This window comes from Pleurodeles waltl, chromosome 6 (genome assembly GCF_031143425.1).
Source record: "Pleurodeles waltl isolate 20211129_DDA chromosome 6, aPleWal1.hap1.20221129, whole genome shotgun sequence".
NCBI lineage: Eukaryota > Metazoa > Chordata > Amphibia > Caudata > Salamandridae > Pleurodeles > Pleurodeles waltl.
The window spans coordinates 1,706,155,178-1,706,181,203 of NC_090445.1; the positions used below are offsets into that span (position 1 = coordinate 1,706,155,178).

Here is a 26,026-nt window from a genome sequence, read left to right on the forward strand (position 1 = left end):
AGAGGGCGCTCCGAGCCAGGGAACGGCGCCCTACCCGCAGCCCGGGCCGCAAGCGCGTCTGAATGGACGCTAGCGCCGAGGGGCGTGGCGTGGTGAGGGGCGGAGCCTGGAATGCCTCCGCCGCGCCTATGGCCGTTGCCGTAGCCTCTGCTCTTGCGTCATTGCGCGAAGTAGGCGGAGCGAGACGAGCCGAGCGGCCATTTTAGCCACCCCCGTAACCCGTCCATGGGCCGTAGCTCTCGCGAGACACAACGGAAATTACAAGAGTACACAAAGGCAGGGTGACTCTCTTAAATCAACAACGCTATCATTTAAAGGACTACTGTCGTTTGATGCATTCTGCTAATGTTTAGAAAGAAACTGTAACGTAAACCACCGTCACTAATTTGGAAGTAGGCAGATTAAAAACAAGCGTTTATATACCTACTTTCTTCCTGAAAGCACTTGCTGGCAAGTAGAAGTCCTACCCCCCGCCCCGCGGCAGCCGTGGTCCCTGTGGATGCCGGTGAAGAGCAGGATTTGCGCTAGTCCGCCCTTTATGTCTAGTGATCTAGCCTGCCTCTGGTGTACGTCCCCCTGCGTGGTGACGTCGGGGGAGACGTCGTGCAGGTAAGGAGTTCCGCATGGAGATGCATGTGTTTTCCGGGGGTTGGATCCATCGGTGCCGGCGGCGGGACGGGGTTTATACCGGGGGGCTTGGGAAGGCCGCAGCGCAGGCTGTTGCGCCCCCTGAGCACGGCGCCCCAGTGCCCCCCGAGTAGAGAGTTTTCATGCCAGACTGCAGTGCAGACCATAACACTGAGGACGCTTCATGAGGATCTGCCTCTCTGGGGCCGGCTCGTGAACACATGCTGCACCCGGACCGGCTTGCCAGCACTAAGGCTCTGGACTAATTACCGAGCCCCCTGTTATCAGCAGTTTTATAAACTTTAAGCACTTGGGGTTCTGTCCTGCAAACTCGTGTCGGCTGCGTTGCACTTCTTTTAACTCCTGGACTTCAATTTATTCACTAAAAAACAAGCCATTAATGTCGACCTTTAATTATGTGCAGAAAAATTCTGGAAAAATGTCACTGCTTGGTGTAGATAAACAGACTGTGTACACTAAGATATATCTTTCCTAAGATTCACAATTGTTCATACAGAATCCTTTTCAGACAATGTTCCAATAAAACGACTCTTTAGATTTTAAATGCAGATCTGGGCTAATGTCATCAAATTGCTGAAACATCCTCATTGCCTTGGTGTTTGTGAGTGCTTCCGTAAAACCTTTTGTTGTGTTTAACTTTGTCGCTTCCCTGGGTATGCATCGTACATGCCCTTATCCCATACAGAAAAACAATAGCTTACAGCATGACAAAGTGTAGCTGCATAGTGACACAGGTCCCAACAATTTCACAACCTGAACCCAGAAAATATTCGAGACTAGGCAGTGGCATGCATCCACTGCAAGGCTGACCAGGATGAAAACAGGCCTCAGGAAATATGGACGCTACAACTGGTCACCATGGATGACTTGAATAACCACAGATTTTGAAGTGAATCATCATTAACAGTGGAGACAATACTTTTTTTAAAAACTGAACAAGAGTCGCCTTTGAAAATCGTCCTGCCCATACAGTGGCAACCTTGTTTCAGTAACAGTTTATGGAACCCCATTGCTACAGTGGACAAGATTGAAGTACTAAAAACATAGGGTTGCCCTCCCACTTGTACCACCAGGGAAGGACGTCTCAGTTTCTGGATTAACATTCAGACCCCACTCTACTCTGTATGACTGTGCACCTTGTTCTCTTGTATCCGCCATGCAATCTAAGCTCCCATACTTGTTTTTGAGGCCACCCTTGCACACCCTCTTTTCCAGTATGCTCAGTTCTAGTCCTAAAAAATGGGAGAAGGTGAAGTGTGTATAGTTGGATTAGTAATAAGCGGCCCAAAGTTTATAAAAACTCCACCAAGAAAATCCAGGCCTCCAGCTGTCACCTTTTTAACACATTCATCTTCTGTCTGAAGTACAGATTGCCATGAACAAGCCCCCAATAATGTTACATATGCACCAATACGCTGCTTCGCAAAGGAAACTTTAAAAGTTCAAAGACCACACAATTCGAAACTTGTCCACTTTTCTGCAGTTAGAAGGCACATTGGAATTAGTTCACCAATTGTTAACGCGGTCAAGCAAGGGAGAAGTATTCCTGAATGATCTTATTACTCGGTGTGAAGAAATTGCTCACTGTACGCCGACCATTCTTTGCTCATATATGGCTGAACTGTAACTCAATTTTTCTCTTTTTTTTTTTTTTTTTTTTTTTTTATGTATGGGAAGCCAAAATCTGACCCATGGCACAATAAACATTGAACATAGCTGTAACTGTTTAAAAACAGCTCCTGCTGGGTGACTGCTGCTCATGTCACCCTCCTGCCCTATTCTTTATGCGCCCCTCCAAGGACCTACATGCAGTAGGTTTTTATGGCAGGCTCATATATTTTGTTACTTACTACCTGACGTTGTCGTGCCAGGGCAGAGATGTGGAGGAGGGAGAGAAAGCATTTGGTGCACGAATCACCACAGCAGTCATTTATCACACTGTCCATCCCCTTGGTTTTTCACAATCCCTGGAATGGATTCTAAAGCATACAGTTGTACTGGGAGAAGGAGATCACACATGAATGGTCAAGATCTAAGCACACAGGTTTCATAAGAAATCCTACCCCAGATTAGAATCACTTCTCGAAAGTTTAACTGGACAGTATTGCTTCCTTAAAGGTTAGGATGCAGCACACATGGCTGCCCTACATGTTTTACAATGAATAAATCACTTTGGAAACCTTCAGATGTTTCCTTTGATTTTTGCGGATTGAGCGTAAAGTCGCCCCTGGACATCTAAGCGGTGCTTATAGCCGGATTCAGAAATACAAGAGAATTATCCATTTGGCAATGGTGACGCTTGAAGCCATCTTTCTGGGACACACAAATGCTTGCAGTTCCTAAAAGGCATAGTTCTGTCTCTAAAGCTTCAGTGCCCTAGTCACGTCCCTGCTTGTGGTGTAGAGTTTAGTCATTGGAAGACATGATGCATCAGCTGAAAACTTCAAACAGAATGCAAATATAAATCAGATACAATTATAAGGACGTGGATTGAGATGAAGAAAAGCATTTTATTAAAAGTAAACTTTCATGTTCGTTTTCCGGCAAAAAAAAAAAGCACAGAGGAGAGACAAGACAAACTGTGATTTGTATCACAGATCTCAAAGTAGAAGACACTGTGAACCCGTAGCTTTTCCACATTCGCTAGGAAGATGCACATGAAATGGCTGTTAGAGACTAAGACGTTGTTTACGGAGGTGATGGGAGCAGAGAGGTAGACCAGGACACACCAGGGACATGCAGAAGGAGCCAATTAAAAACAGTGTCTGTATATATAGTGGCTGGAACCCAGCGGTCGAGTGGATTTTTATAGATATATATAATTTTTTTCTGGTATCAACCTTTGGGGATTTATGCCACTTGGGTCCTGATGTTGAAACGTCAGGTCGCAAAACAGTGGTATTTATTGTACACCATCCACTTAATGACCTTCATATAGAGTCTGGCCCCAAGAAATCTACTCACCCATTCTCAAAGGACAGTCTGCTTTTATTTAGGGTCTGCTGACTTGTTCTGGTGAGCTGACAAAGAACAGGTGTTCTGTTCACTAAGAAAGTGAATGAGCAGTTAATATGCCTTTAAAACATGTTTTTATATTGTCATATTTACTCTGTGTTCAGAGACAGGCCAATTGTCAGCTTTTGTATTCTTAAAATGTGCTGATTATTTTATTCTGGATATTGGTGTTTACTTTTCTTTCTCTGACTGCAAAGTTAGAGGATTTTGTAATTGAACTGTCTGAAACTTGTGCTGTACAAAAAGTGTGGAATGAAAGTTTGTTGAATGTTAGGTTATTTTCTAACACAATAACATTTAAATATCTTGTAAATTAACTTTACAGACATTTCAAATATATTTCAATAGTTAATGTGGGTGACAACATTTCTTAAGAGCAAGCAGAAGCTAACATCATGGCCCCTAGTAGTTAGTTGTCACACAAGCAGAGCCCCAGTTAGGACCTAGTGTGTTTAAAGTACAGATTGTTGGGGATCACTCCAGTGGGGAATGCAATACTCACCGAGGTGAAATTCAGAAAGCACTGTTGGTATAAATGAAATATTAATGCGAAGAACAACCCTACGCCTAGAGAATGCCATGAAGGACTCGTTGAGATGTAAAGGAAATTATGCTGGTTAATGTGCTTTGCCAAAGGTTTTGCCAATAAGAAGGCTGTCTTCCACGAAAGACGCTTTAAGTTCCAAAATACCAGTGGCTGAAGAGTCTTGTGCATCAGCCTGGCAAAGACCTTTTTTAGGTGTTAGGAGGGAAGTCGGTGGTATACCAGAGCAAGCTAGTGTATTAGGACTGTCAGATGTCTCTGGACAGCCTCCTTACCTGTGAAGAAGGGTTCTCAAGGTCCATTCCAGTAGATGCCACTAACTACAAGGTAGGTCCTGGGCCTCTGTTTCAACTAGCGGTGGCAGAAAATATATTGCATCATTTACAGTGCAGGTGGGCAATTTTATGGCCTTTACTAATGAACCATGACAGAAAACCCGCAATTGCTGTTATGCCTTCACTAATAAGCCTTGGCAGAACACACACAATTGCTGTTATGCAGGATTTAGTGGAAGTCTGCAAGGTAGCCATCAGGGCCTCCAAATGTTCTTAGGATAGGTGTTGGAAAGTCAGCTATTGAGAGATGGTAGGAGACGAGGCTCATTTCAAGGCAACTGTTTGAGGTATCTAACAACAGGAGTAATAGTGACAACTGGTAATGGTGACATGTCGACAGGTGGGCATTTTGAACCAGCTGAAGCTTTCTTTTGAGGTTGATGGAATAACCGTAGTCGAGCCAAAACTGCACATAGGCCATGACTAAGGGAACATGGTATTCAGTGGCAATATAGGGCAGGACCATGACCCCTGGCCAACTTGAAGGTCTCCATTTATCTGTGGTGTTCCTAGTAATAAGATCTATTTTTGACTGGTTCATGCTAAGAATATTTAAAGCAATCCATCAGCACACAATAGGACTTTTGCAAGTGTGTGTGCAAGGGTGGGCAGTGGGCGGAGCAGAAGAAATCTTGAAAATCAGCTGTACATTATATCCATACATGTAGACTTGCATTCCATGTTGGGTTAGAGGGAGAGTAATTGCTGCACATCGACATTAAATAGTAAAGGAAGGAGCACAGATCCCTGAGGGATCCCACATCTGATATTTCTGGAAAAGACTTAAAAAAATTGAAAAAACAACCTGGGTTGGATTGGTCGACAAATAGCTTAACCATAGCTAGACATTTAAGACCTATTTGCTTCATTCTGGCAAGGATCAGTGGATGATTGAAGGCCACTGAGTGGTCCAAGAGGACCAGTGCTCTTACCACTATCAGTCAGCCTACACAAATCATCTAGGATTGAGATAACAAAGATCCCAGTGCTGTGGCCAGATCTGAAACATGCCTAAGAGGGATTTGACTATCATTGGTCTTGACTGATCGTTGTAACTGTAGTGTTTTCTGTAGGTAGAGTAGCAATTTAATAGAATGGGAGTTGTTGGGGTGGTCCAGGAAAAGAGATGGTTTCTATAAAATGAGTTAAATCATTGCAGAGTAGCGCTGACCAGGTGTACGGAATGTTAAACAAGGTCCAAAAGGCATAGCCGTTGTATTATCCTCTCAGGACAAATGTTCGAGAACAAGGCAGAAGTCATGGAAACAAAAATAGTCTGGACCACATCAGCTGCAAAGATCTTGCTAATCGAAGTCAACTTTTGTTCAGTTTAAAAAAGGTTGAGTGAGTTATTACTGTAATACTTTTGTAATTGTAATTTTGTGGTCAGCAACATCTTGCTTGATGTGTGATCTGACATTAATGATCTTTGGCTAGAGCGGCTGACCTCGGAGCATGGGGAACCAGGTTCGAATCCCAGCTTCAGCTCAACATCCTGTGATTAGAGGTCAAACCACTTCCTGTGCCGAATGTGGAAAGTACTCTGGTTCTGTTGTAAAGCACTCCAATGCCTTTGGGCCAGGTTCTTACCATTAAAAACAAATAACTGGAATAGCTAGTTACACAGGTCATGAGAAGGCTCAACTTAATCATGACTAAATAAAGGGGATGCAAGGTCTCCCATTACCCTTAATACATTTTTGGTCAGGATAGGAGCTAGTGCAGTGTGTGCAGAGAAACAGTTCTGTTTAGCCACCAGAATGTGGAGTTTGTATGGTGACGGGGACACAGAATACTGACATTTGTATTCTGAGCTGTAGGCCGGTGCACATTCCTTGTTTACCTTGAGAGCTACAAGTTTCAGTGGCGAGCTCAGGAGAAAGCCAGGGATTGTTTCTGTAGCAAGATTTATTAGAGCGCCTACATCCCTTTACCAGCGGTATTGTGTTGAAGAGCTGGTCAAGCTGCAGTTGAGTGAAGACAAGAGGCTTTAAGTGTTGCCTGTATTGTTAGCTGTAGGTGAGAGGAAGAGAGAAGGGTTTCCAACATCAGTCAGCAAATACGACTTTACTTAGTTTAGCGTTCTGCTATTTTAATATTTTAAAGAAGAGTGGGATTCAGTGGGCTGACCCAACTAAGGGACACTAGGCCCTCTTTTGCTTGACATTCTGCAAAGGGGAAGATTAACTCAAGAAGATGTCCTGTTGCATGACTTTCTGGTTCACCTGTGTAAGATTAGATATCTCCTTTTCCTTAAGCAATCTGTGTGCAGCCTCTGTCACGGGGCGGGTGAAAAAGACAGCCCACTGGTGGATTGAGAGTGTGCACCCACTAGTTTAAGGTCGAGACCAACAAGAAAATAACCTGCATGAACTTCAGCTGCTGCTCTGGCTGATGGGCAAAGTGATCGACTAGGTGAACTTAGAACATGTGGTGCTTGGTGTATTATATCACGCCTGTTGAGCTTGCCTGAAACCCTAGAAACATCTCAAATTACCAGGCTGTCAGGTTCTTATTGCTAAAGAAATTATCCACTGAATGGCTGTTGGCCTCATGCTTTATGGAGAAGCACAGGTCTTTGCTAAGCCGGAGACAAATTTTCCACCACAAACGGAACCCTTATGTAGATAACCTAGCCGTGTACAGGGCCTGATGCCTTAGTGGGACGCCACACCCCCTCTTCATTGGTGCTCATGTTCTTGTCAGAGGGGAGTTTGAGGACTTTTTCCTGGGGCTCCTGTTTTAGGTCTGAGGGCTCGAACAATGACTACTAGTGTGTGAACTGCAGAACCGTTGTATCGATGAGGTCTGGGCATCAGCGGTTTCTGCTCCACAGCTTCCTTCCGCAGCCTAAGTGTGAACCAGTACCCCTCTTGTGCGTAGTTCTGAAGCACTGCATATCTATGAAGCTTTTGCCAAAGCTGCAGACTGTAGCTGGCCATGATTGTGTTGGCTTGCCACAAGGAGGTACTACTGGACTGGTTATCTTCCCTTATGCCACCAGAGACCTGGCCCCACTGTCCACCAGTGAGGACAAACTTTACCTTAGAGGGAAGCACCGTCATCATTACTACTACCACGCACTGAGCTGGAAGATTCTGACACAAACACTGGTCTGTCATTCTGCCTATATATTGGAGGCTCACTGAAAAGTCCTGAGCTTGCCTTAGAATCTAGAGATAAGTGTCAAGGGCTCACCAAGCTGGAGGAGCCCTTGAAGCCATAGAGGTATATATGCCCTCGCTCTCGGGTGGTGAATATATGTAATATAGGCCAGCACCTCCAAACCATTAGCAGTGACAGTGTGATAGGTCCTGGCAGGTGCAAGTCCTCTTGGTCACTGCTGTTAGTCGATATGCACATTGAGGTTTGGTTCTTCCACTTGCACCCTCCTGGATGGAGAAGGTCTCAAGCGAGTATTCTTGAAGGGATCGTGCACCCGTAAAGGGGGACTCTGCCTGAATCGGGGTTAAAGGTGCCAGTTGGGATAGGGGGACTTGTGGGATGGGTAGATACTCTGGACTTATGAGCTGTAGTGCATACCGTGGGTGCTGCACCGGAAGCACCAGGTCCTCCATGTAGGAGGCTGGCCTGGCTTGTAATGGGTACCAAGGGGTACTTACACTCTGTACCAGGTCCAGTTATCCCTTATTAGTGTAGAAGAGGTGTTTCTAGCAGCTTAAGCTGATAGAAGGTAGCTGTAGCAGAGCAGCTTAGGCTGAAGTAGGAGACATGCAAAGCTCCTACTATACCACTGGTGTCATATACACAATATCATAAGAAAACACAATACACAGATATACTAAAAATAAAGGTACTTTGTTTATGACAATATGCCAAAAGTATCTCAGTGAGTACCCTCAGTATGAGGATGCCAAATATACACAAGATATATGTACACAATACCAAAATTATGCAGTAAGAGCAAAAGGAAGTAATGCAAGCAATGTAAAGTTACAGTAGATTGTAATAGGAGCACATAGGTATAGGGGAAACACAAACCATATACTCCAAAAGTGGAATGCGAACCACAAATGGACCCCAAACCTATGTGAGCTTGTAGAGGGTTGCTGGGACTGTAAGAAAACAGTGAGGGTTAGAAAAATAGCCCACCCCAAGTCCCTGAAAAGTAGGTGTAAAGTGCACCTATAACCCCCAGAGAGCACAGAAGTCGTGATAGGGGGTTTCTGCAAGGAAGACCAACACCAGCAAAGCAACAACAGTGGATTTCCGGACCTGAGTACCTGTAAAACAAGGGGACCAAGTCCAAGAGTCGCGACAATGTCGAGAGTGGGCAGATGCCCAGGAAATGCCAGCTGAGGGTGCAAAGAAGCTGCCACCGGATGGAAGAAGCTTTGGTTTCTGCAAGAACGAAGAGGACTAGGAACTTCCCCTTTGGAGGATGGATGTCCCACGTCGTGAAGGAGCTTGCAGAGGTGTTCCCACGCAGAAAGACCGCAAACAAGACTTGCTAGCTGCAAGGGTCGCGGTTAGGGTTTTTGGATGCTGCTGTGGCCCAGGAGGGACCAGGATGTCGCCACTTGGATGAGGAGACAGAGGGGGCGCCCAGCAAGTCAGGAAGCCCTCACAGAAGCAGGCAGCACCCACAGAAGTACCGGAACAGGCACTTGGAAGAGGAGTGAACCAGAGTCCACCGAAGACGCAAAAGGCAGTCCCACGACGCCGGAGGACAACTCAGAAGGTTGTGCACTGTAGGTTAGAGTGTCGGGGACCCAGGCTTGGCTGTGCACGAAGGAAATCCTGGAAGAGTGCACAGGAGCCAGAGCAGCTGCAAATCCCGTGGTACCCAGCAATGCAGTCTAGCGTGGGGGAGGCAAGGACTTACCTCCACCAAACTTGGACTGAAGAGTCACTGGACTGTGGGAGTTACTTGGACAGAGTTGCTGAGTTCCAGGGACCACGCTCGTCGTGCTGAGAGGGGACCCAGAGGACCGGTGATGCAGTCTTTTGTTGCCTGCGGTTGCAGGGGGAAGATTCCGTCGTCCCACGGGAGATTTCTTCAGAGCTCCTGGTGCAAGAAGGAGGCAGGCTACCCCCAGAGCATGCACCACCAGGAAACAGTCGAGAAGGCTGCAGGATAAGCGATACAAGGTTGCAGTAGTCGTCTTTGCTACTTTGTTGAGGTTTTGCAGGCGTCCTGAGCAGTCAGCGGTCGATCCTTTGGCAGAAGGTGAAGAGAGAGATGCAGAGGAACTCTGGTGAGCTCTTGCATTCGGTATCTGAAGAATTCCCCAAAGTAGACCCTAAATAGCCAGAAAAGGAAGTTTGGCTACCTAGGATGGAGGATAGGCTAGTAAGACAGGTAAGAGCCTATCAGAAGGAGTCTCTGACGTCACCTGCTGGCCCTGGCCACTCAGAGCAGTCCAGTGTGCCAGCACACCTCTGAATCCAAGATGGCAGAGGTCTGGGGCACGCTGGAGGAGCTCTGGGCACCTCCCCTGGGAGGTTCAGGTCAGGGGAGTGGTCACTCCCCTTTCCTTTGTCCAGTTTCGCGCCAGAGCAGGGCTGTGGGATCCCTGAACCGGTGTAGACTGGCTTATGCAGAGATGGGCACCATCTGTGCCCATCAAAGCATTTCCAGAGGCTAGGGGAGGCTACTCCTCCCCAGCCCTGACACCTTTTTCCAAAGGGAGAGGGTGTAACACCCTCTCTCTGAGGAAGTCCTTTGTTCTGCCTTCCTGGGCCAGGCCTGGCTGGACCCCAGGAGGGCAGAAACCTGTCTGAGGGGTTGGCAGCAGCTGCAGTGAAACCCCGGGAAAGGCAGTTTGGCAGTACCCGGGTCTGTGCTAGAGACTCTGGTGATCATGGAATTGTTTCCCCAATGCCAGAATGGCATTGGGATGACAATTCCATGATCTTAGACATGTTACATGGCCATATTCGGAGTTACCATTGTGATGCTATACATAGGTAGTGACCTACGTATAGTGCACGTGTGAAATGGTGTCCCCGCACTCACAAAGTCCGGGGAATTTGCCCTGAACGATGTGGGGGCACCCTGGCTAGTGCCAGGGTGCCCTCACACTAAGTAACTTTGCACCCAACCTTCACCAGGTGAAGGTTAGACATATAGGTGACTTATAAGTTACTTAAGTGCAGTGGTAAATGGCTGTGAAATAACGTGGACGTTAGTTCACTCGGGCTGCAGTGGCAGGCCTGTGTAAGAATTGTAGAGCTCCCTATGGGTGCCAAAAGAAATGCTGCAGCCCATAGGGATCTCCTGGAACCCCAATACCCTGGGTACCTCAGTACCATATACTAGGGAATTATAAGGGTGTTCCAGTATGCCAATGTGAATTGGTGAAATTGGTCACTAGCCTGTTAGTGACAATTTGGAAAGCAGAGAGAGCATAACCACTGAGGTTCTGGTAGCAGAGCCTCAGTGAAGACAGTTAGTCATCACACAGGGAACACATACAGGGCACACCTATGAGCACTGGGGACCTGGCTGGCAGGGTCCCAGTGACACATAGACTAAAACAACAAATATACAGTGAAAAATGGGGGTAACATGCCAGGCAAGATGGTACTTTCCTACACTCCACCAGAGAAGATAGAATCTACAGCAGAGCTCGAAGCAGGTGACTGCAGATTCTCACTGGTCTTCACTGTCATAGACTGAACAACCAAGAAGTCACTTCAGGAGAGGATCATGATTTGCATGGAGGCAGTTCCTGCTGCTGAGTCCACAGGGGGCTGGGAGAGGTGCGGTAATTTATGGCCCAGTTCCTGAGGGGTTGAACACATCCTATATGCCTGCATTGGAGTTCAGAACCCCTGAAGGAGGTACAGACAGGGGGCTGTCTAGTGGAGGCTGATCCTGTGGGAGATAGGCTGTTGGTATCAAGATGTACACCTGAAGGACCAGTGACTGTGCCAGAATATAAACTGGTCTAAGTACTTCTCTACGAAGTAGTTCATCCAGTAGGGTCACATACTGTTTGGTGTTGTGCACCTATGGAGTTTGGGCGTCCACCCAAAAAGTCTGCAGCAGTAGGATGTCTAGGAGATGTGGCTTGGCAGGATCCAGTGCCTTTGCTTCATTCAGTGCCTCCTGTGCTTTGGACTGGATTCTGCCTGCCTCGGATCCTCACTACGAATGACCTGAAGCAGTATCCCCACGATTGATACGGTTTCTGGCCATTCTGAGTACCTTGGTATGTATACATGCTGGCTGTATGTTACAACACTTACAAGCACTTTGAAATCTTGCCTATAGGTGGAAGGGTACCCAAGTTAAGAATATCTAGGGTGTAAACATACAAACTTTCCAACAAGTTGAGAAGTAGGCAAAGCAGGAATTCAGTTTAATCTTGATGATGTCAAACATCCTGCACATAGACATGTATGGTGAGCCAAAAACAATAACTGCCATGCACTGCTCATGAGTTCATGCCACGTACATCACTGAGGTCATCACGTGTAATGTGTAACCGCATCATTGATATAATTGAAGCTTGCAGTGTGCACAGGGCTCAGCCTGCAGATGCCCCTACGCAGGATACCTGAAACACATGACCTGTGATATCATTGACAACATCATATCCATTAGGACCACCCAAACACTAGGGTTATCAACCAGAGCTGCTTCATTTCGGAATTACCATGGTAGTCCCTGGACATTTTGAAGAGAGGAATGTTGGTTCACTTAGCTCAGCCCATCGAATGTGGAGCTATCTTTGGTGTTTACATTCCACACATGTGGTTTTCAAGTGTGTTAGCTGGCAGGATCAGAGTATTTAAACTTTCCATGTCCCAAAGGCAGGAGTGAGCCTTTTGCTGCCCCAAGGGAAGATGTAGGTTCCTTCCTTCTCCCAAGGGCAGGGGCTAAGTGTTGGGCCTTTTCTTGCCCCAGAAGCAGGAGAGGACAGTGGTTTTCAAACTTTTTAATGCTGCGCCCCTGTGAAAAAATAAAAATCACCGCCCCCCCCCCCTTCAGAATTTTTCAGAATTATTCTACTAAGATGGCAATGTTTAAACATGTCTAAACATTGCAGTTAAGTTATGTTACCTTTTTAAAAAGGCAAAAAATATTTTCTGCTTACAACAAAGTACATTTATCTGCATAATGCTTCTTTTGGCCGGAGCCTGGAGGCCCCCCTGGGATCACTTGAGGTACCCCAGTTTGAAGACCCATGGTGTAAGGCCTTTTCATGCCCTGAAGCAGGAGAGGACAGAGTAGGACTTTTTCATGCCTCAGAATCAGGAGAGGACAGTGTTGGGTTTTTACATGCCCCAGAAGCAGTAGAGGACAGTGTTGGGTCTTTTCGTGCCTCAGAAACAGGAGAGGACAGTGTTGGGTCTTTTCGTGCCCCAGAAACAGCAGAGGACAGTGTTGGGTCTTTTCGTGCCCCAGAAGCAGGAGAGGACAGTGTTGGGTCTTTTCGTGCCCCAGAAACAGGAGAGGACAGTGTTGGGTCTTTTCGTGCCCCAGAAGCAGGAGAGCACAGTGTTGGGTTTTTACATGCCCCAGAAGCAGGAGAGGACAGTGTTGGGTCTTTTCGTGCCCCAGAAACAGGAGAGGACAGTGTTGGGTCTTTTCTTGCCCCAGAATCAGGAGAGGACAGTGTTGGGTCTTTTCTTGCCCCAGAATCAGGAGAGGACAGTGTTGGGTCTTTTTGTGCCCCAGAATCAGGAGAGGACAGTGTTGGGTTTTTACGTGCCCCAGAAACAGAAGAGGACAGTGTTGGGTCTTTTCGTGCCCCAGAAGCAGGAGAGGACAGTGTTGGGTCTTTTCGTGCCCCAGAAGCAGGAGAGGACAGTGTTGGGTCTTTTCGTGCCCCAGAAGCAGGAGAGGACAGTGTTGGGTCTTTTCGTGCCCCAGAAGCAGGAGAGGACAGTGTTGGGTCTTTTTGTGCCCCAGAATCAGGAGAGGACAGTGTTGGGTTTTTACGTGCCCCAGAAGCAGGAGAGGACAGTGTTGGGTCTTTTCGTGCCCCAGAAACAGGAGAGGACAGTGTTGGGCCTTTTCGTGCCCCAGAAGCAGGAGAGGACAGTGTTGGGTCTTTTCATGCCCCAGAAGCAGGAGAGGACAGTGTTGGGCCTTTTCATGCCCCAGAAGCAGGGGAGGACAGTGTTGGGCCTTTTCATGCCCCAGAAGCAGGGGAGGACAGTGTTGGGCCTTTTCATGCCCCAGAAGCAGGAGAGGACAGTGTGGGCCTTTTCATGCCCCAGAAGCAGATGAGGACAGTGTGGGCCTTTTCATGCCCCAGAAGCAGATGAGGACAGTTTCGGGTCTTTTCATGCCCCAGAAACAGGAGAGGACAGTGTTGGGTCTTTTCATGCCCCAGAAGCAGGAGAGGACAGTGTTGGGCCTTTTCATGCCCCAGAAGCAGAAGAGGACAGTGTTAGGGCTTTTCATGCCCCAGAAACAGGAGAGGACAGTGTTGGGTTTTTTTGTGCCCCAGAATCAGGAGAGGACAGTGTTGGGTTTTTACGTGCCCCAGAAACAGAAGAGGACAGTGTTGGGTCTTTTCGTGCCCCAGAAGCAGGAGAGGACAGTGTTGGGTCTTTTCGTGCCCCAGAAGCAGGAGAGGACAGTGTTGGGTCTTTTCGTGCCCCAGAAGCAGGAGAGGACAGTGTTGGGTCTTTTCGTGCCCCAGAAGCAGGAGAGGACAGTGTTGGGTCTTTTTGTGCCCCAGAATCAGGAGAGGACAGTGTTGGGTTTTTACGTGCCCCAGAAGCAGGAGAGGACAGTGTTGGGTCTTTTCGTGCCCCAGAAACAGGAGAGGACAGTGTTGGGCCTTTTCATGCCCCAGAAGCAGGAGAGGACAGTGTTGGGTCTTTTCATGCCCCAGAAGCAGGAGAGGACAGTGTTGGGCCTTTTCATGCCCCAGAAGCAGGGGAGGACAGTGTTGGGGCTTTTCATGCCCCAGAAGCAGGAGAGGACAGTGTGGCCCTTTTCATGCCCCAGAAGCAGATGAGGACAGTGTGGGCCTTTTCATGCCCCAGAAGCAGATGAGGACAGTTTCGGGTCTTTTCATGCCCCAGAAGCAGGAGAGGACAGTGTTGGGTCTTTTCATGCCCCAGAAGCAGGAGAGGACAGCGTTGGGCCTTTTCATGCCCCAGAAGCAGAAGAGGACAGTGTTAGGGCTTTTCATGCCCCAGAAACAGGAGAGGACAGTGTTGGGTTTTTACATGCCCCAGAAGCAGGAGAGGACAGTGTTGAGTCTTTTCATGCCCCATAAGCAGGAGAGGACAGTGTTGGGTCTTTTCATGCCCCTAAGACAGGCAGACCAGTGCCTCAAAGGCAGGGAGGCATATTGGAGCACCATTTAATAAAGTCCAAGGAGTGCATACAGTTATTACACTTGGATAATAAGACATGTCGCAGAATGTAGCCTGCTCACCACCACTTTAATGTCTTCTGTCCTGTAGACTGAGTAGCCGTCTTCCAGCAGCTCTTCAAATGCCCAGACTCTACTCTCTGGCCATCTTTGTGCGGTCATGGCCCCTGACTGGCATCTGCTGTGTGAGTAACTCCAAGTTATTAATCAGACAACTCTCATGTGGGCTGTGAGGAGAGGGACCACTCTGGTTCAGTCCGTCAGCTAGACACACTGTGCCCCTCCACTCTACGACATTTCACTCTATTCCCTTCCACAACTCTCTACGGCCCTCCACTATACAACAGTCTTTCCACTCTAATTTACGCCACTCTACGCAGTTCCCTCTAGACCACTCCACACCATTTTACTCTACTCTAGACTACTATACTATATGACACTCTGCTCTTCAGCACTCCACTCTGCAACACTCTAATCCACTTTACGTCATGCCACTCTATGCCATTCTAATCTGTAAAACACAACTTCACTCTGTGCCACTCTAATCCATTCCACACCACCCACTCTACGACACCCTACTCTACTTCCTCTATGCCACTTTACTCCAGTCTACTCCACTGCACTGTGCGACAACCTGCTCCCCTCTACCCTGATACTCCACTCTACAACACTCCACTGTACGACACTCCTTGCCACTCCACTCGGACACCCTACACCACGAAACTCTACTCCACTCTACTCTATGTCATTCCATTCCATGCTTATCTCCTCTATGCCACAAGCTTTTCGCCCTGCTGAACAGTAGCTAGGCTGGTGTTCAAAATAGCTAAAACATATTAGCAAAGCCAATAGCTCTTTCATAGGTGAGACCTATTGGCTTTGCCAGTACTTGCTTCTCCTTGACATCATGCAGTATCATAGCTGAAGTTCCATGTCTCTCTATACGGTCTTGTTTATAGATAGCACAGCCTGACCGGAAATACAGGTCTCCATTCTTTCTTCTCAGTGGATGTCTAACATGAGTAGCCAAAATGTTGATTATATATTTTTCCATCAAGATTTTTTTCTCCGAATTAGCCGTTTTTAGACCTAGCATTAGCCACGATCTTTTGTTCTCTCAAAACCTTTTTTAAAAAAAAATACAATCCATACGCAAGCATGCATACATACCCAAATGGGCTTTCATCCTGCCTTTTTCACCCATTGGTCTGTTGGTGTGTCATTCACATTTTGCTGCTGCCCAGCACATCATAGGAGGATTGGTCGGTCCCACTTCAGTCCCTGAGCCCTTCTCACTTTGAGTGAGAGCATTTTTTCCCCGAGTATATGTGCCTGAAAACTAGTCCCCTTCAGTGCCATGAACTCATCAGCTAATGTGCCATTGGCTTTCAACATTCTTTTTCCTTGTAATAAACCTCTAGCTTGTTTTTCTTTTGCCAGAGCCCAGCGGATACCCTGGCCCTTGCTACTGCTTAGTGTGCCGCATCCTATGCTGTAAGCGCCCGTCTTTACCTGAGCTGAAGACCATTCCACACAGGGCGGCCACTCCTGTCTGGGCTGCGAGTGCAGACGGGCGGAGCGATCTTTGAATGGGGTTTCTTAACCTTTAGTAAAAACATACAAAAGTGGTCACCCATGTGTGCGCGTGCACAAGTAGCCTTCTGGGAATGGTCCTTGCTATATGTTATAACATAAACCAGTCCAATGTGGGCGCTTGCGTGTGGGCATGCACACGCTTTGTTGGTGCTTTTCTCCCCACCTGTCCAGAGTAATGTCAAGGGAAAGGCTTGAGTAAGCAAAAAGGTGCCTTCTTTCTTAAACTAGGAAGATTTTACAAACTCATCACCTGACAAGTAGCTGTTACTGTCTGTGGCCCGGGGGAAGGCACTGAGACAATCAACAAATAGGCCCTCATTATGAGTTTGGCGGGTGGAGGAGGCTGCCCGTCAAACTCTTTTGGACAGAAAACCACCACTCTGGTTTTCTGCCTGCTGGCCGTATTACGAGTTTCCTGGTGGGCCAGTGGGAAACATGCCACAACATTGATGCCGGCTCGTAATTGAGCCGGTGGCAGTGTTTCGGTTTGACAGCAATTCAGGCAGTGAAAAGCGTGACAGGACTGTCCATAGGGGCCCCTGGAACACCGTCTCCACCAGCCTTTGCATGGTGGTGGAACTGCCATATAAAAGCCGGTGAAGAGGGGTCTCATAATCCGGAGGGCAGTCTGCCCTGGCGGATTAAGACCTCAGGCAAAACCGGTGGTACCGGCGGTTGGACCATGGCGGCTCTGCCACAGTCATAATATTGAGGCTGGACCACTGCTTTGGCGGTGGTCCGACTGCCGTCGCGAGTCAGGCTCGTAATGAGGCCCATAATGTAAACATCAAAGCAGAAAAGCCCAAGGTTACCCACAGATCTTTCATTTCCAAACAACTTTCAGGCTGTTGCTACTTTGGGGACAGATTGGACAGGTGCCTGAGAGAACATAGTGTGGTTATTCCCCTTGTGGCCTTCGTCTGCTGATATTACACTTTCGAGGCACAGGTCTAAGCCATGGCCTTGAAGCACTCTTAACCTGTGCTAACTCCATTGTGTTACTCTGATCCATAAGACCAATGTAAAACTAGGTTCAGCAGACGTGGACGCTAAAGGTGCAGAAGGGGCTAAAACCAGGAATTAACATGCACCATGTGTTTGTGTATAGCAGTACAGAAATGCTGCTGTCTGCTGTCCTAAAATGGTTTGCTTATTAACTAATGGCTTGTTTCCTCGTTTTCCTCTCCATGTGCATACTGTCACTCTCTTTTCCCTCTTTCAAAGCCTGTTTTCTCTCGCCTCTCCTAGGTATTGCTGGTGTCCGTGTTGATGTACTCGCCCTTTGGGATCGCAGGATTGCGTCTGTTCTCCATGGCGAGCGAGGCATATGTATCTGGCACGCACTCTGCTGCCTTTGTCACCTGTCCCAATGAGAAGGTGGCCAAGGACATTGCTCGGTAAGGCCCCAGGGGTAGTTGCTGTTCAGCATCGGTGGAGCTCGAAGCTCCTTCAGTGGCATCAGAAGGTCCACTTTATGTTTGCGGTGGTCTGTCAGGCCTAGCTAAGTAGAGAGAACCCCGATAGCTCCTAAATGAGAGGGGGCTCTGGTGGATAGCAAAGATTCCCTTGTGATTCTTAGTGGCTCCAATCCTCCCAATCTGCGTCAGGGCCCCTGACGTAACCATCTGACGCAAAGACTCATATGGTTATCCTCTATGGCATGGACACCAGTGGTAATCACCTTTGGCATGGCCCAGTGGCATGTTTCCCAGATGGTACCAGTGACTGCGTGGTTCCTCTTGAGTACCTGCTTGGTTCCCGGCACCTACCACCTGTGGACTACATCAAGGTGCCCATCACTTTTAGCTCTTCACATGGTTTGTGGTAGTTGCCACTTGTTGCATGGTCCTGCTGGCTGCCACCTTTGGCCCTGAACCCAGCGGCTTTTAGCTGTGGCATCTTATGGCTTCAGCTGTGCCATGGTTCCTACTCACTACCACCCGTGGCATGGTTCCTGCATTGTTCTTGGTGGTTACCATATGTGGCACGCGCATCGATGGCTATTGCTGCGACATATTTCCTGGTGACTGCTGTTGCATCTGACATGTGATGTATGTTGCTAGTGGCTTTTTTTACACAAATATCTGTGCTTGAAACCCTGCCCCATAAAACCAGTTCTCTGCGCTGTTTCTGGCACTTGCTGTCATTCTGGCGACCTGGGGAGAAGTTGTGCCCGTTTATCTAGAATAAAATTCACCTATTTGAATTAATCCAACATAATATTTATTCTTTTATTCATAAATTACCTTCATTACATATCTTTCATTTTTATACACTTTTTATTTACTTTTGTTACATTTCTTCCATTTTTTATGCCACACTTTTTTCTTCATGTTTTTCTTAAAAACCCATAAATCATACTTACTTATCCCACCAAAAATACAACATATAAATAAGAACAATGACTAAATCGATGCAATGTATGTCACAAACCCATCAAAGGCTTTTGAAGGACTCTTGGGGGTCATGGCGAGGATGTGCAGTGTAGAACGTGTTGCTTGGGTATGAATGAGAGACACTGAACTAGGAGTCGGAGGGGGGAGGGGGAGTTGTGACATATATTGTATGGATCTAGTCGTATTTTGGGCGGGATACATAATTACGATTTGTGGGTATTTAAGAAACACGGAGAAAATATGACGCATAAAAAAATTACTGATGTGTAAATGAAAGTAAGAAAATGTGTATAAAAAGGAAAGATATGTAAATGAAAATAAATTATGAATAACAGTATAAATATTTGAAAGAATGTTTGGGGCAGTGTCTGTGTTGGATAAATTCCATGCATCAATGTCGATAGGTTAAGCAGTAATGTTTATTTCTAATTAGAGTTATACATTCTCAGCTCAGTTAGTTGATTCTCGGTGCTCAGAAGCCACACCACCAGGATCTCCAGCACTCTTTTGAACTAGTTTTGCAGTGAGAGGGGATGTTTGAAATGCACAAGGAAGGGACTGGGGCAACGCACATGTGGCTAAACGAACATTAGCAATGCCACATCACAGTTTGGGGTCTGAGGCGCGGGGTGCTGAAAACCAGCTTTTGAAATGAACATGAACCACTCTAGGGCCGAAGATGACGTGGAAGAGGACAAACACACTTTAAGTTTAACTTCTCTAGGAAAAAGAACTTTCTTTAGGGGGATATGATTTTTAGAGTAAGGGTGCCAGGTAGTCCTGTAGGACATTGTGTAGCATCCTTCTGGATATTGGCGCAATGTGCACATTGTGGGATTTACACAGTTAGACTGCAAGGGATCGACTTATTATTACAATATGTCAAATGAAAATTCCGGAGGAGCTGTTTACTTTCGAGGAGCAAAGAGTAGAAAAGCTGTATCTGTTGCGAGACATGTTACATACACCTTGAGGTTCTTCAAGGATCTCATTCCCCCTGGGGCTTGGAAAAGATACAGACTGACAAAGGTCAGGGTATGAATGACTCTCTCTGAAGTCACAGGTGAGATAGCTACATAGTGGGAGAAACACAAATATAAATCAGAGATAGGTAAGAGTGAATACTGGGGGCGTTTTCACCAAGGGGGGTCTCAGTGACAACAAATTAACAAGGAGAGCGAAGCTCGAGTTGTCTATGATGTCACTCAGAATCCCGATTTAAACATTTGCAATTCTCTTTTTAGGCATCTATAATTTTATGTTATGTTTGGCCTCCAAAGTCACCTGGCCCTGCTTTCAACTGCTGTGCAGGGGCAGAGGAGCGATGTGGGCGCTGTACCTAACACAACTTCTCCCTGTCCTCAATGTAAAAACATAAAAAAACAACACTGGCCCCCTGCCTCCCACACCCACCACACTGTGCCTTGGAGTTTGTGGTCACAGCACCCCCCCCCTCCCCAGAAAGCAGGCAGGGTGGAGGGATCCTTACTCTCCCAGCTTCTGCTGTGCTGGGGACTTACTGGGGCTCTGTACCATCCGATCTGATGGAAGTAACGTGTCGTCATTACTTGTCCAGCGTAGGACATGCCTCCTGGGGCATGTGTGTCCTGGCTAACACATGTGGCATCACTACTGGCAACCATCCCGTGTGGCATGCTGTCCACTGCTGTTCTCTGTACCTCAGCACCCCCAGCCAACGACCAGGCCATTAGAAGGCAGTGACACTGCGTGTAAGTTTTCTCTATGAAGTATTGTCTATCCTATTTTCTGTCTCGTGGATGCCACTGACTTTCCTCACTTCAGGGTGAAACCCTTGCTTATGTGTCAGGTGTTTACACGTGGCCTTTAATGAGGGATCTCATTTATTATCCTTGATCATTGTTTCAAATTCCGCCTTTATGTTTCAGGGCACTCGTGCAAAAGAAGCTGGCAGCCTGCGTGAATATTGTGCCTCAGATAACTTCCATGTAAGTGACATAAGGCTTCTGCGTGTTGGTGATGTAAGCATTAGTGCATAAGCCTACCTGTCTGCACATTCAATCATTTCTCCCCCACCTCCCCCCACCCCACCCCCCTCGAAAAACCATCTGTCACTTTGGTTCAAAATCTTTCATCCACTGATTATGGAGCCTTCCTCACTGCACTCGTTTTTTCTTCTCCTGCCCATGTCTTGTTTCTGGGTTGATCCCTGTCCCTATAGTAATTTGGACTGGTAACTGTCTCTGTTAAAGCTCGATAATTCTCCATGAGGCCCCCTGCATTGTGTTTGGTGTCCTCCATATGTTTACTGGTGAATGTAAATGTTACTGTTTGAATTGTTTATTATTTGTAATGTGCAAAAAGCCTGAGGGATCAGAAATGCTCATCAGCATCAAGTTAACAAGTGTGAAGATTAGAAAAAGGTAAATTATGCAAAAATAAAGAAGATAACGGAATATTGGAGTGAGGCGAGGTACAAACTTGAGGGAGAAATGTGGCATTAAGCAGGATAAGTGAGGGGTGATGGTCATTATGGGAACTTACAGAAGGGGCTGCTGAATTTATAGAAGTGTTCATATTTGCTGTTTAGGCAGAAATTGACTTAGGGTTTGCCTATAACAGGAGAGGTTAGTGAGGCATCTGTCTCTAGTGTCACCAGTTGAGTGGCGTGTTCGGTAAACAACCTCTTTCTGCTATCCCGGTTTCATCCACGCATTCTTTGAGTGCCCATATAAGTGCCGTAGATGCCACTGTTAGGGGAAACAGCCTAAACAACGACGGCTGAACAACAACAGGCGTTGTCCACGAAAGCGGAACACCACTTTCCTGAACAACGACCCAGAACAACAAACATGCGTGGTTAAGGCAGAGGAAAACAGACTCGGGAAAGGAGAGGACACGGTCAGGTAAGTGTGGTTGGGGTAGGGTTGGGGGTAGTTTTAGGGGCAGGGGTGGGGGGAGTTTTAGTTTTTAAGAGCGGGGCGGGGAGTCGGGGTAATTTTAGGTTTTAATGGCGGGGCAAGGGGGTGGGGTAATTTTAATTTTTAGGGGCGGGGATGGGGGTACTTTTAGGTTTTAGTGGCAGGGGTTGCTGTATTTTTAGGGGCGGGGGTTAGAGTAATTTTAGTATTTATGGGCGAGGTGGTTGGTCGGGGTAGTTTTAGGGGTGGGGTAGAAGGGTTGGGGTTGTATTGGGGGTGGGGGGTTGGGGTAGTTTAGGGTTTAGGGTTGGGGGTTGGGGTAGTTTTAGGGGTGGGGGTCACGGTGGCTTTCATTTTTAGGGGTGGGGTCGGGTACTTTTAGGGGCAGGGTTGGGGTAGTTTAGTTTTAGGGGTGGGGGCCAGGGTAGTTTTAGGGGCAGTGTGGGGGGGTCGCAGTAGTTTTAGGGGTGGGGGGTCAGGGTAATTTTAGTTTTTAGGGGCGGAGTGGGAAGTTGGGGTGGTTTTAAGGGTGGGGTGGATGGGTCAGGGTAGTTTTAGGGGCAGGGTGGGTGGTTGGGGTAGTTTTGGTTTTAGGGGTGGGGTCGGGGTAGTTTTAGGGATCGGGGTGGGGGGTTTGGGGCAGTTTTAGGGGTGGGGGTTGCAGTAGTTTTAGGGGCAAGGGAGGAGTCAGGGTGGTCACATGCTGGAACCATGCATGCCATTCCATGCATGCCTTTACCAGGAATGCCTTTACAATGAAAAACCGCTGTTAAGGCATTCGTGGTAAAGGCATGAGTGGTAACAACGCGGTCGTTGTTCCGACCGCGTTGTTCAGGCATGCGTGGATCCAGTATGCGTTGTTCCGATGTATATTCACTGTTACTATTACTGTGGTGTGGATACCGTGACCATCTATGATGACTTTACATCAGTGTCTTTATCTGCTCATTGTGGCTGGATCCCTCTCTCTGTCGTTGTTGGGTCACTCTTGTTGCAGATCCCGGGTGGGTCTGTGTACTGTGGTTTTATTTACATGTTGTTTTGAACTGTCTTGTGGCATTTCTGTGGTGCTTTCCTTGCTCTTGTTTAGGCTTCCAGCTGTTTCCACTTGTTCAGGAGAGTAGGTTCTGTTTGTTACTCATAGATGAACAAGGTGTTTGAAGTGTCATCCACAGTAGGTTGTTTTGGGGCTACACATGAAGAAGAGCGTGTGCTTTGGCATGGTGCGGCAGCATGAATTGACATACAAAGGAAAGGTGCGGATTGTTTACGTGCTTTACATGGATGGTTTGTATGATGTGTATATAAACCAGTCTGAGAATCACGTGGGCCATGATCTTAAGGAAAGCTCAGTATTGTGTGTCTGAGTTGTAGGTGGCGGTCGAAAGTCCTTCGGCTCACTCAGAGAACTATCAAGAAGGAGCCGTACTTGAGTTGAGGTTTCTCCTCTGTAGAGTCTGAGTTGAGATTACAGGAAGATTGCTGCTGTGCCATCAGCCTCTAGGTGGTTTTGAAGGAGGTTCTTCTTGTGACGGTAACTAGTGTAGAGCCTTAGAGTGCAAGAATAAAGGGGAAATGTGATCCCGACTGCTCAGGTTTAGGACTCGAGCTTTCTGATTCGCTGTAGATTGCTGTTTAAATATTAAAGAGTCTGTTGTAATGATCAGTGACATAATCTAGATATGACATCACAAGGGCTAGTGTTAGCAGTGTCTTGTGGATGAGGCCTTATTAATGGAAGACACATTGCAGTCTTCTTGTTGTGTAGAATGAATGGTCCATCACTTAGAGTACTTCGATTTAAAGCGAGAGGTTAGAATCTATTTTTACACTGAGATTTCTCACTTGATGTGGTTGGCGACAGTCCCATCACCAGAGACTAGTGGATTTAGGGTGATCATTTTGATATGATCCACTGGTGACTACGTCTGTTTCAAATCAGCTATGTGTGCGTGAAATGATTCTCTGTCCTTCGTTATAAAGCCAGGAGGCATTGCGCAGACCGGGAGTTTTGGGGTCCAGTGGTAAGATGATCTGGGTGTCATCAGCATGGGTCAAGCAGTTCAGCTTGAAGAAGTTGACAGGGTCAGGAAGAGAAGACGGGTCTGGTTTCAAAAGAAGGGCAGGGATAGTCATTTCAGAGCCTTGCCAGCACCTACGAGAGAGATGTAGGGTGAACAGAGTAAATGACTTGTTGGATTCTGCGTCTCGTGTGGGAATTTATCTATTATGGGTTGGCACCTGGAGCCAGGTGGTATATGGTGTTTGGGCTGGTAGTTAACTTTCTGCAGTGTTAAAGGCTGATGAAAGGTCGTGTAGGCGTAGAGCAGCACTCCAATGAGGTCATCCCAGACGGAGATTAGTGCTGGCTCTCTGCAGCTTGCAGGTGTGAATTCTGCCTGACAGTAGTGATTTGATGAAACTTGGGACCTGGGAGAGAGCAGCCTTTTCGATGAGCATGTGTTTGTATATCATTGATTCTCTGTGTTTTTTGTATGCATTATTCACTTTTTCTATGAATGCCAGTGTAGTGTGTTTGATCTTTCTTTGTGTTTTTTGTGTTGTGGTTGAATCTCTGAATCCTTGTTTGGCTGTTAGTTCTGTGTATCCGTTTTGTGGGTGTCAGTTTGTTTTGTGGTTGGCATTGTTTGTCTGAGTGTGGTTAATTCTCTGTGCCCTTGTTGTGGTTGGCTCCCTGTGCCTATCTCTTGTGATTTGTAGTGTGTTGGTGTTATTTTGGCCCTCTGTGACCAGGTCACATTGGTTGGCTGAACCTGTGTATTCTGTTTCTTCTCTGTGTGTTTGTGTTCTGTCTGTCTGTGTGTTACAGTGAGATGCTACTAGACCTGTCCTTTCTGATCTCTCTGTCTGAGTCCTGCGGTTTTTATCTGTGTCTGGCTTCATCCGAGTCTTGTGGTTGAAATATCATTGGCCATGTGTTGCTGTCTGTTGTAATTGTTTTTCAGGTGGTAACTGTATTTGTTTGTTCCAGTCAGTTCTCTCCGTCTGTGCCATGGTATAGTTTTTCAGTTGTTTCTCTTTCCTGTTTTACTTAAGCCCTCGCCTCTTTGGTTTGTAGATATGAGTGGAAAGGGAACATCGAGGAGGACAGTGAGGTGCTGCTGGTAAGTGCTGGACATAAGAAGGCTCCTCTCTTACTATCCTACACCTTCCTCTCAGATGAGTTGGGCTGGAATCCTTTGTAAAGTCTCTGTACTTCCTTTACCTCTATAGATGATAAAAACTCGCAGCACAAAGGTTTCCGCGCTGGCGGAGTATGTGCGGTAAGCATCACTGTGATATGGGGTGTTTGGTGCTTTTGTAGTCCATCGAACGCTGCTTGCCTGTGTGTCGCTCTTGCAAACCTGAGTCCTGCTCGCTGTGTCTTTCGAGCCCATCTCTTGTGGTATTGTGGTTTCTGCTGACACCATTGCCAGCTTTCATACGCCTTCAGTAGACTTTGCCTTTTCCTGCAACTGTTGTGACCTTCCCCTTTTACACTTTTTATTTGCGCCTAGAATCGCATGTCCAGGCTCCCACATGTGTGTGCTGCAGCATGGGTCTGTTGCAGCCTGTGCCCTCTGCTACATCTTACAGGCGTCGATTGCTCCATCGTATCCTCTGCCTTCGAGTGCCTGTGCTTGGTGTATTCCCTGATTGCTGCAGCTTGTGGCTGCTGTGTCGTTTGAGCGTAAACCCTCATTAGTCAAGCTTGTGTGCAACTTCTTTTAGTCACAACCACTCTCTAGTGTGACTGGCGCTGGCAGGCAGCTGCCCCTATCATGCTGCTTTGCAAAGCTCTGTCACCTGCAGCTAAGACAACTGAGGAAGCTTTCATGCATTCACCTGTGTCCTCCTCCCAGGTCGGTTCACCCCTTCGAAGTGGCTGAAGTCATCAGTCTGCGCATCGACCAGGGGAACCCGCCCTACCTGAAGTGGCTGAACGAGACCGTCCCAGAGTGACCAAGACATCGCCTGCTCCATCGTGGCATCTACCAGAACCATCAGCTCAACTTCTCCACACTCTTACTAATGCTTGAAAAGTTTGTTGACTTATAATAAAGCTATATTTCCAGGCAGAGGTGTACTATGCTTCTTTATTCATGGATCAGAATCCCGTCCCCTATCTGGTGACATTAGACTTAAGCAGAAGAATCCGGGTCAGACTTTGGAAACCCAGGCAGTTCTCGAGGCCTCCAGGCTCCAGGTGACAGGGGAGGAAGCAGTGACTTACCGTCGCCATCTTTCACTGACTGCCACCCCCCCCAGCACGGTTTGCCATCAC

General features: G+C 47.2%; 1 protein-coding gene across 1 annotated transcript; it reads left to right on the top strand.

Annotated features, from left to right (window-relative positions):
• The first annotated feature begins 207 nt into the window (after positions 1 to 207).
• On the top strand, positions 208 to 25,820 carry CUTA (cutA divalent cation tolerance homolog). Its single transcript, XM_069241854.1, has 7 exons — positions 208 to 609; positions 14,941 to 15,034; positions 17,694 to 17,842; positions 20,749 to 20,808; positions 24,821 to 24,866; positions 24,976 to 25,025; positions 25,605 to 25,820. Exons 1-7 carry the CDS (start codon positions 500 to 502, stop codon positions 25,702 to 25,704), a joined length of 609 nt encoding a protein of 202 aa, XP_069097955.1. The 5' UTR covers positions 208 to 499; the 3' UTR covers positions 25,705 to 25,820.
• Positions 25,821 to 26,026: the final 206 nt, after the last annotated feature.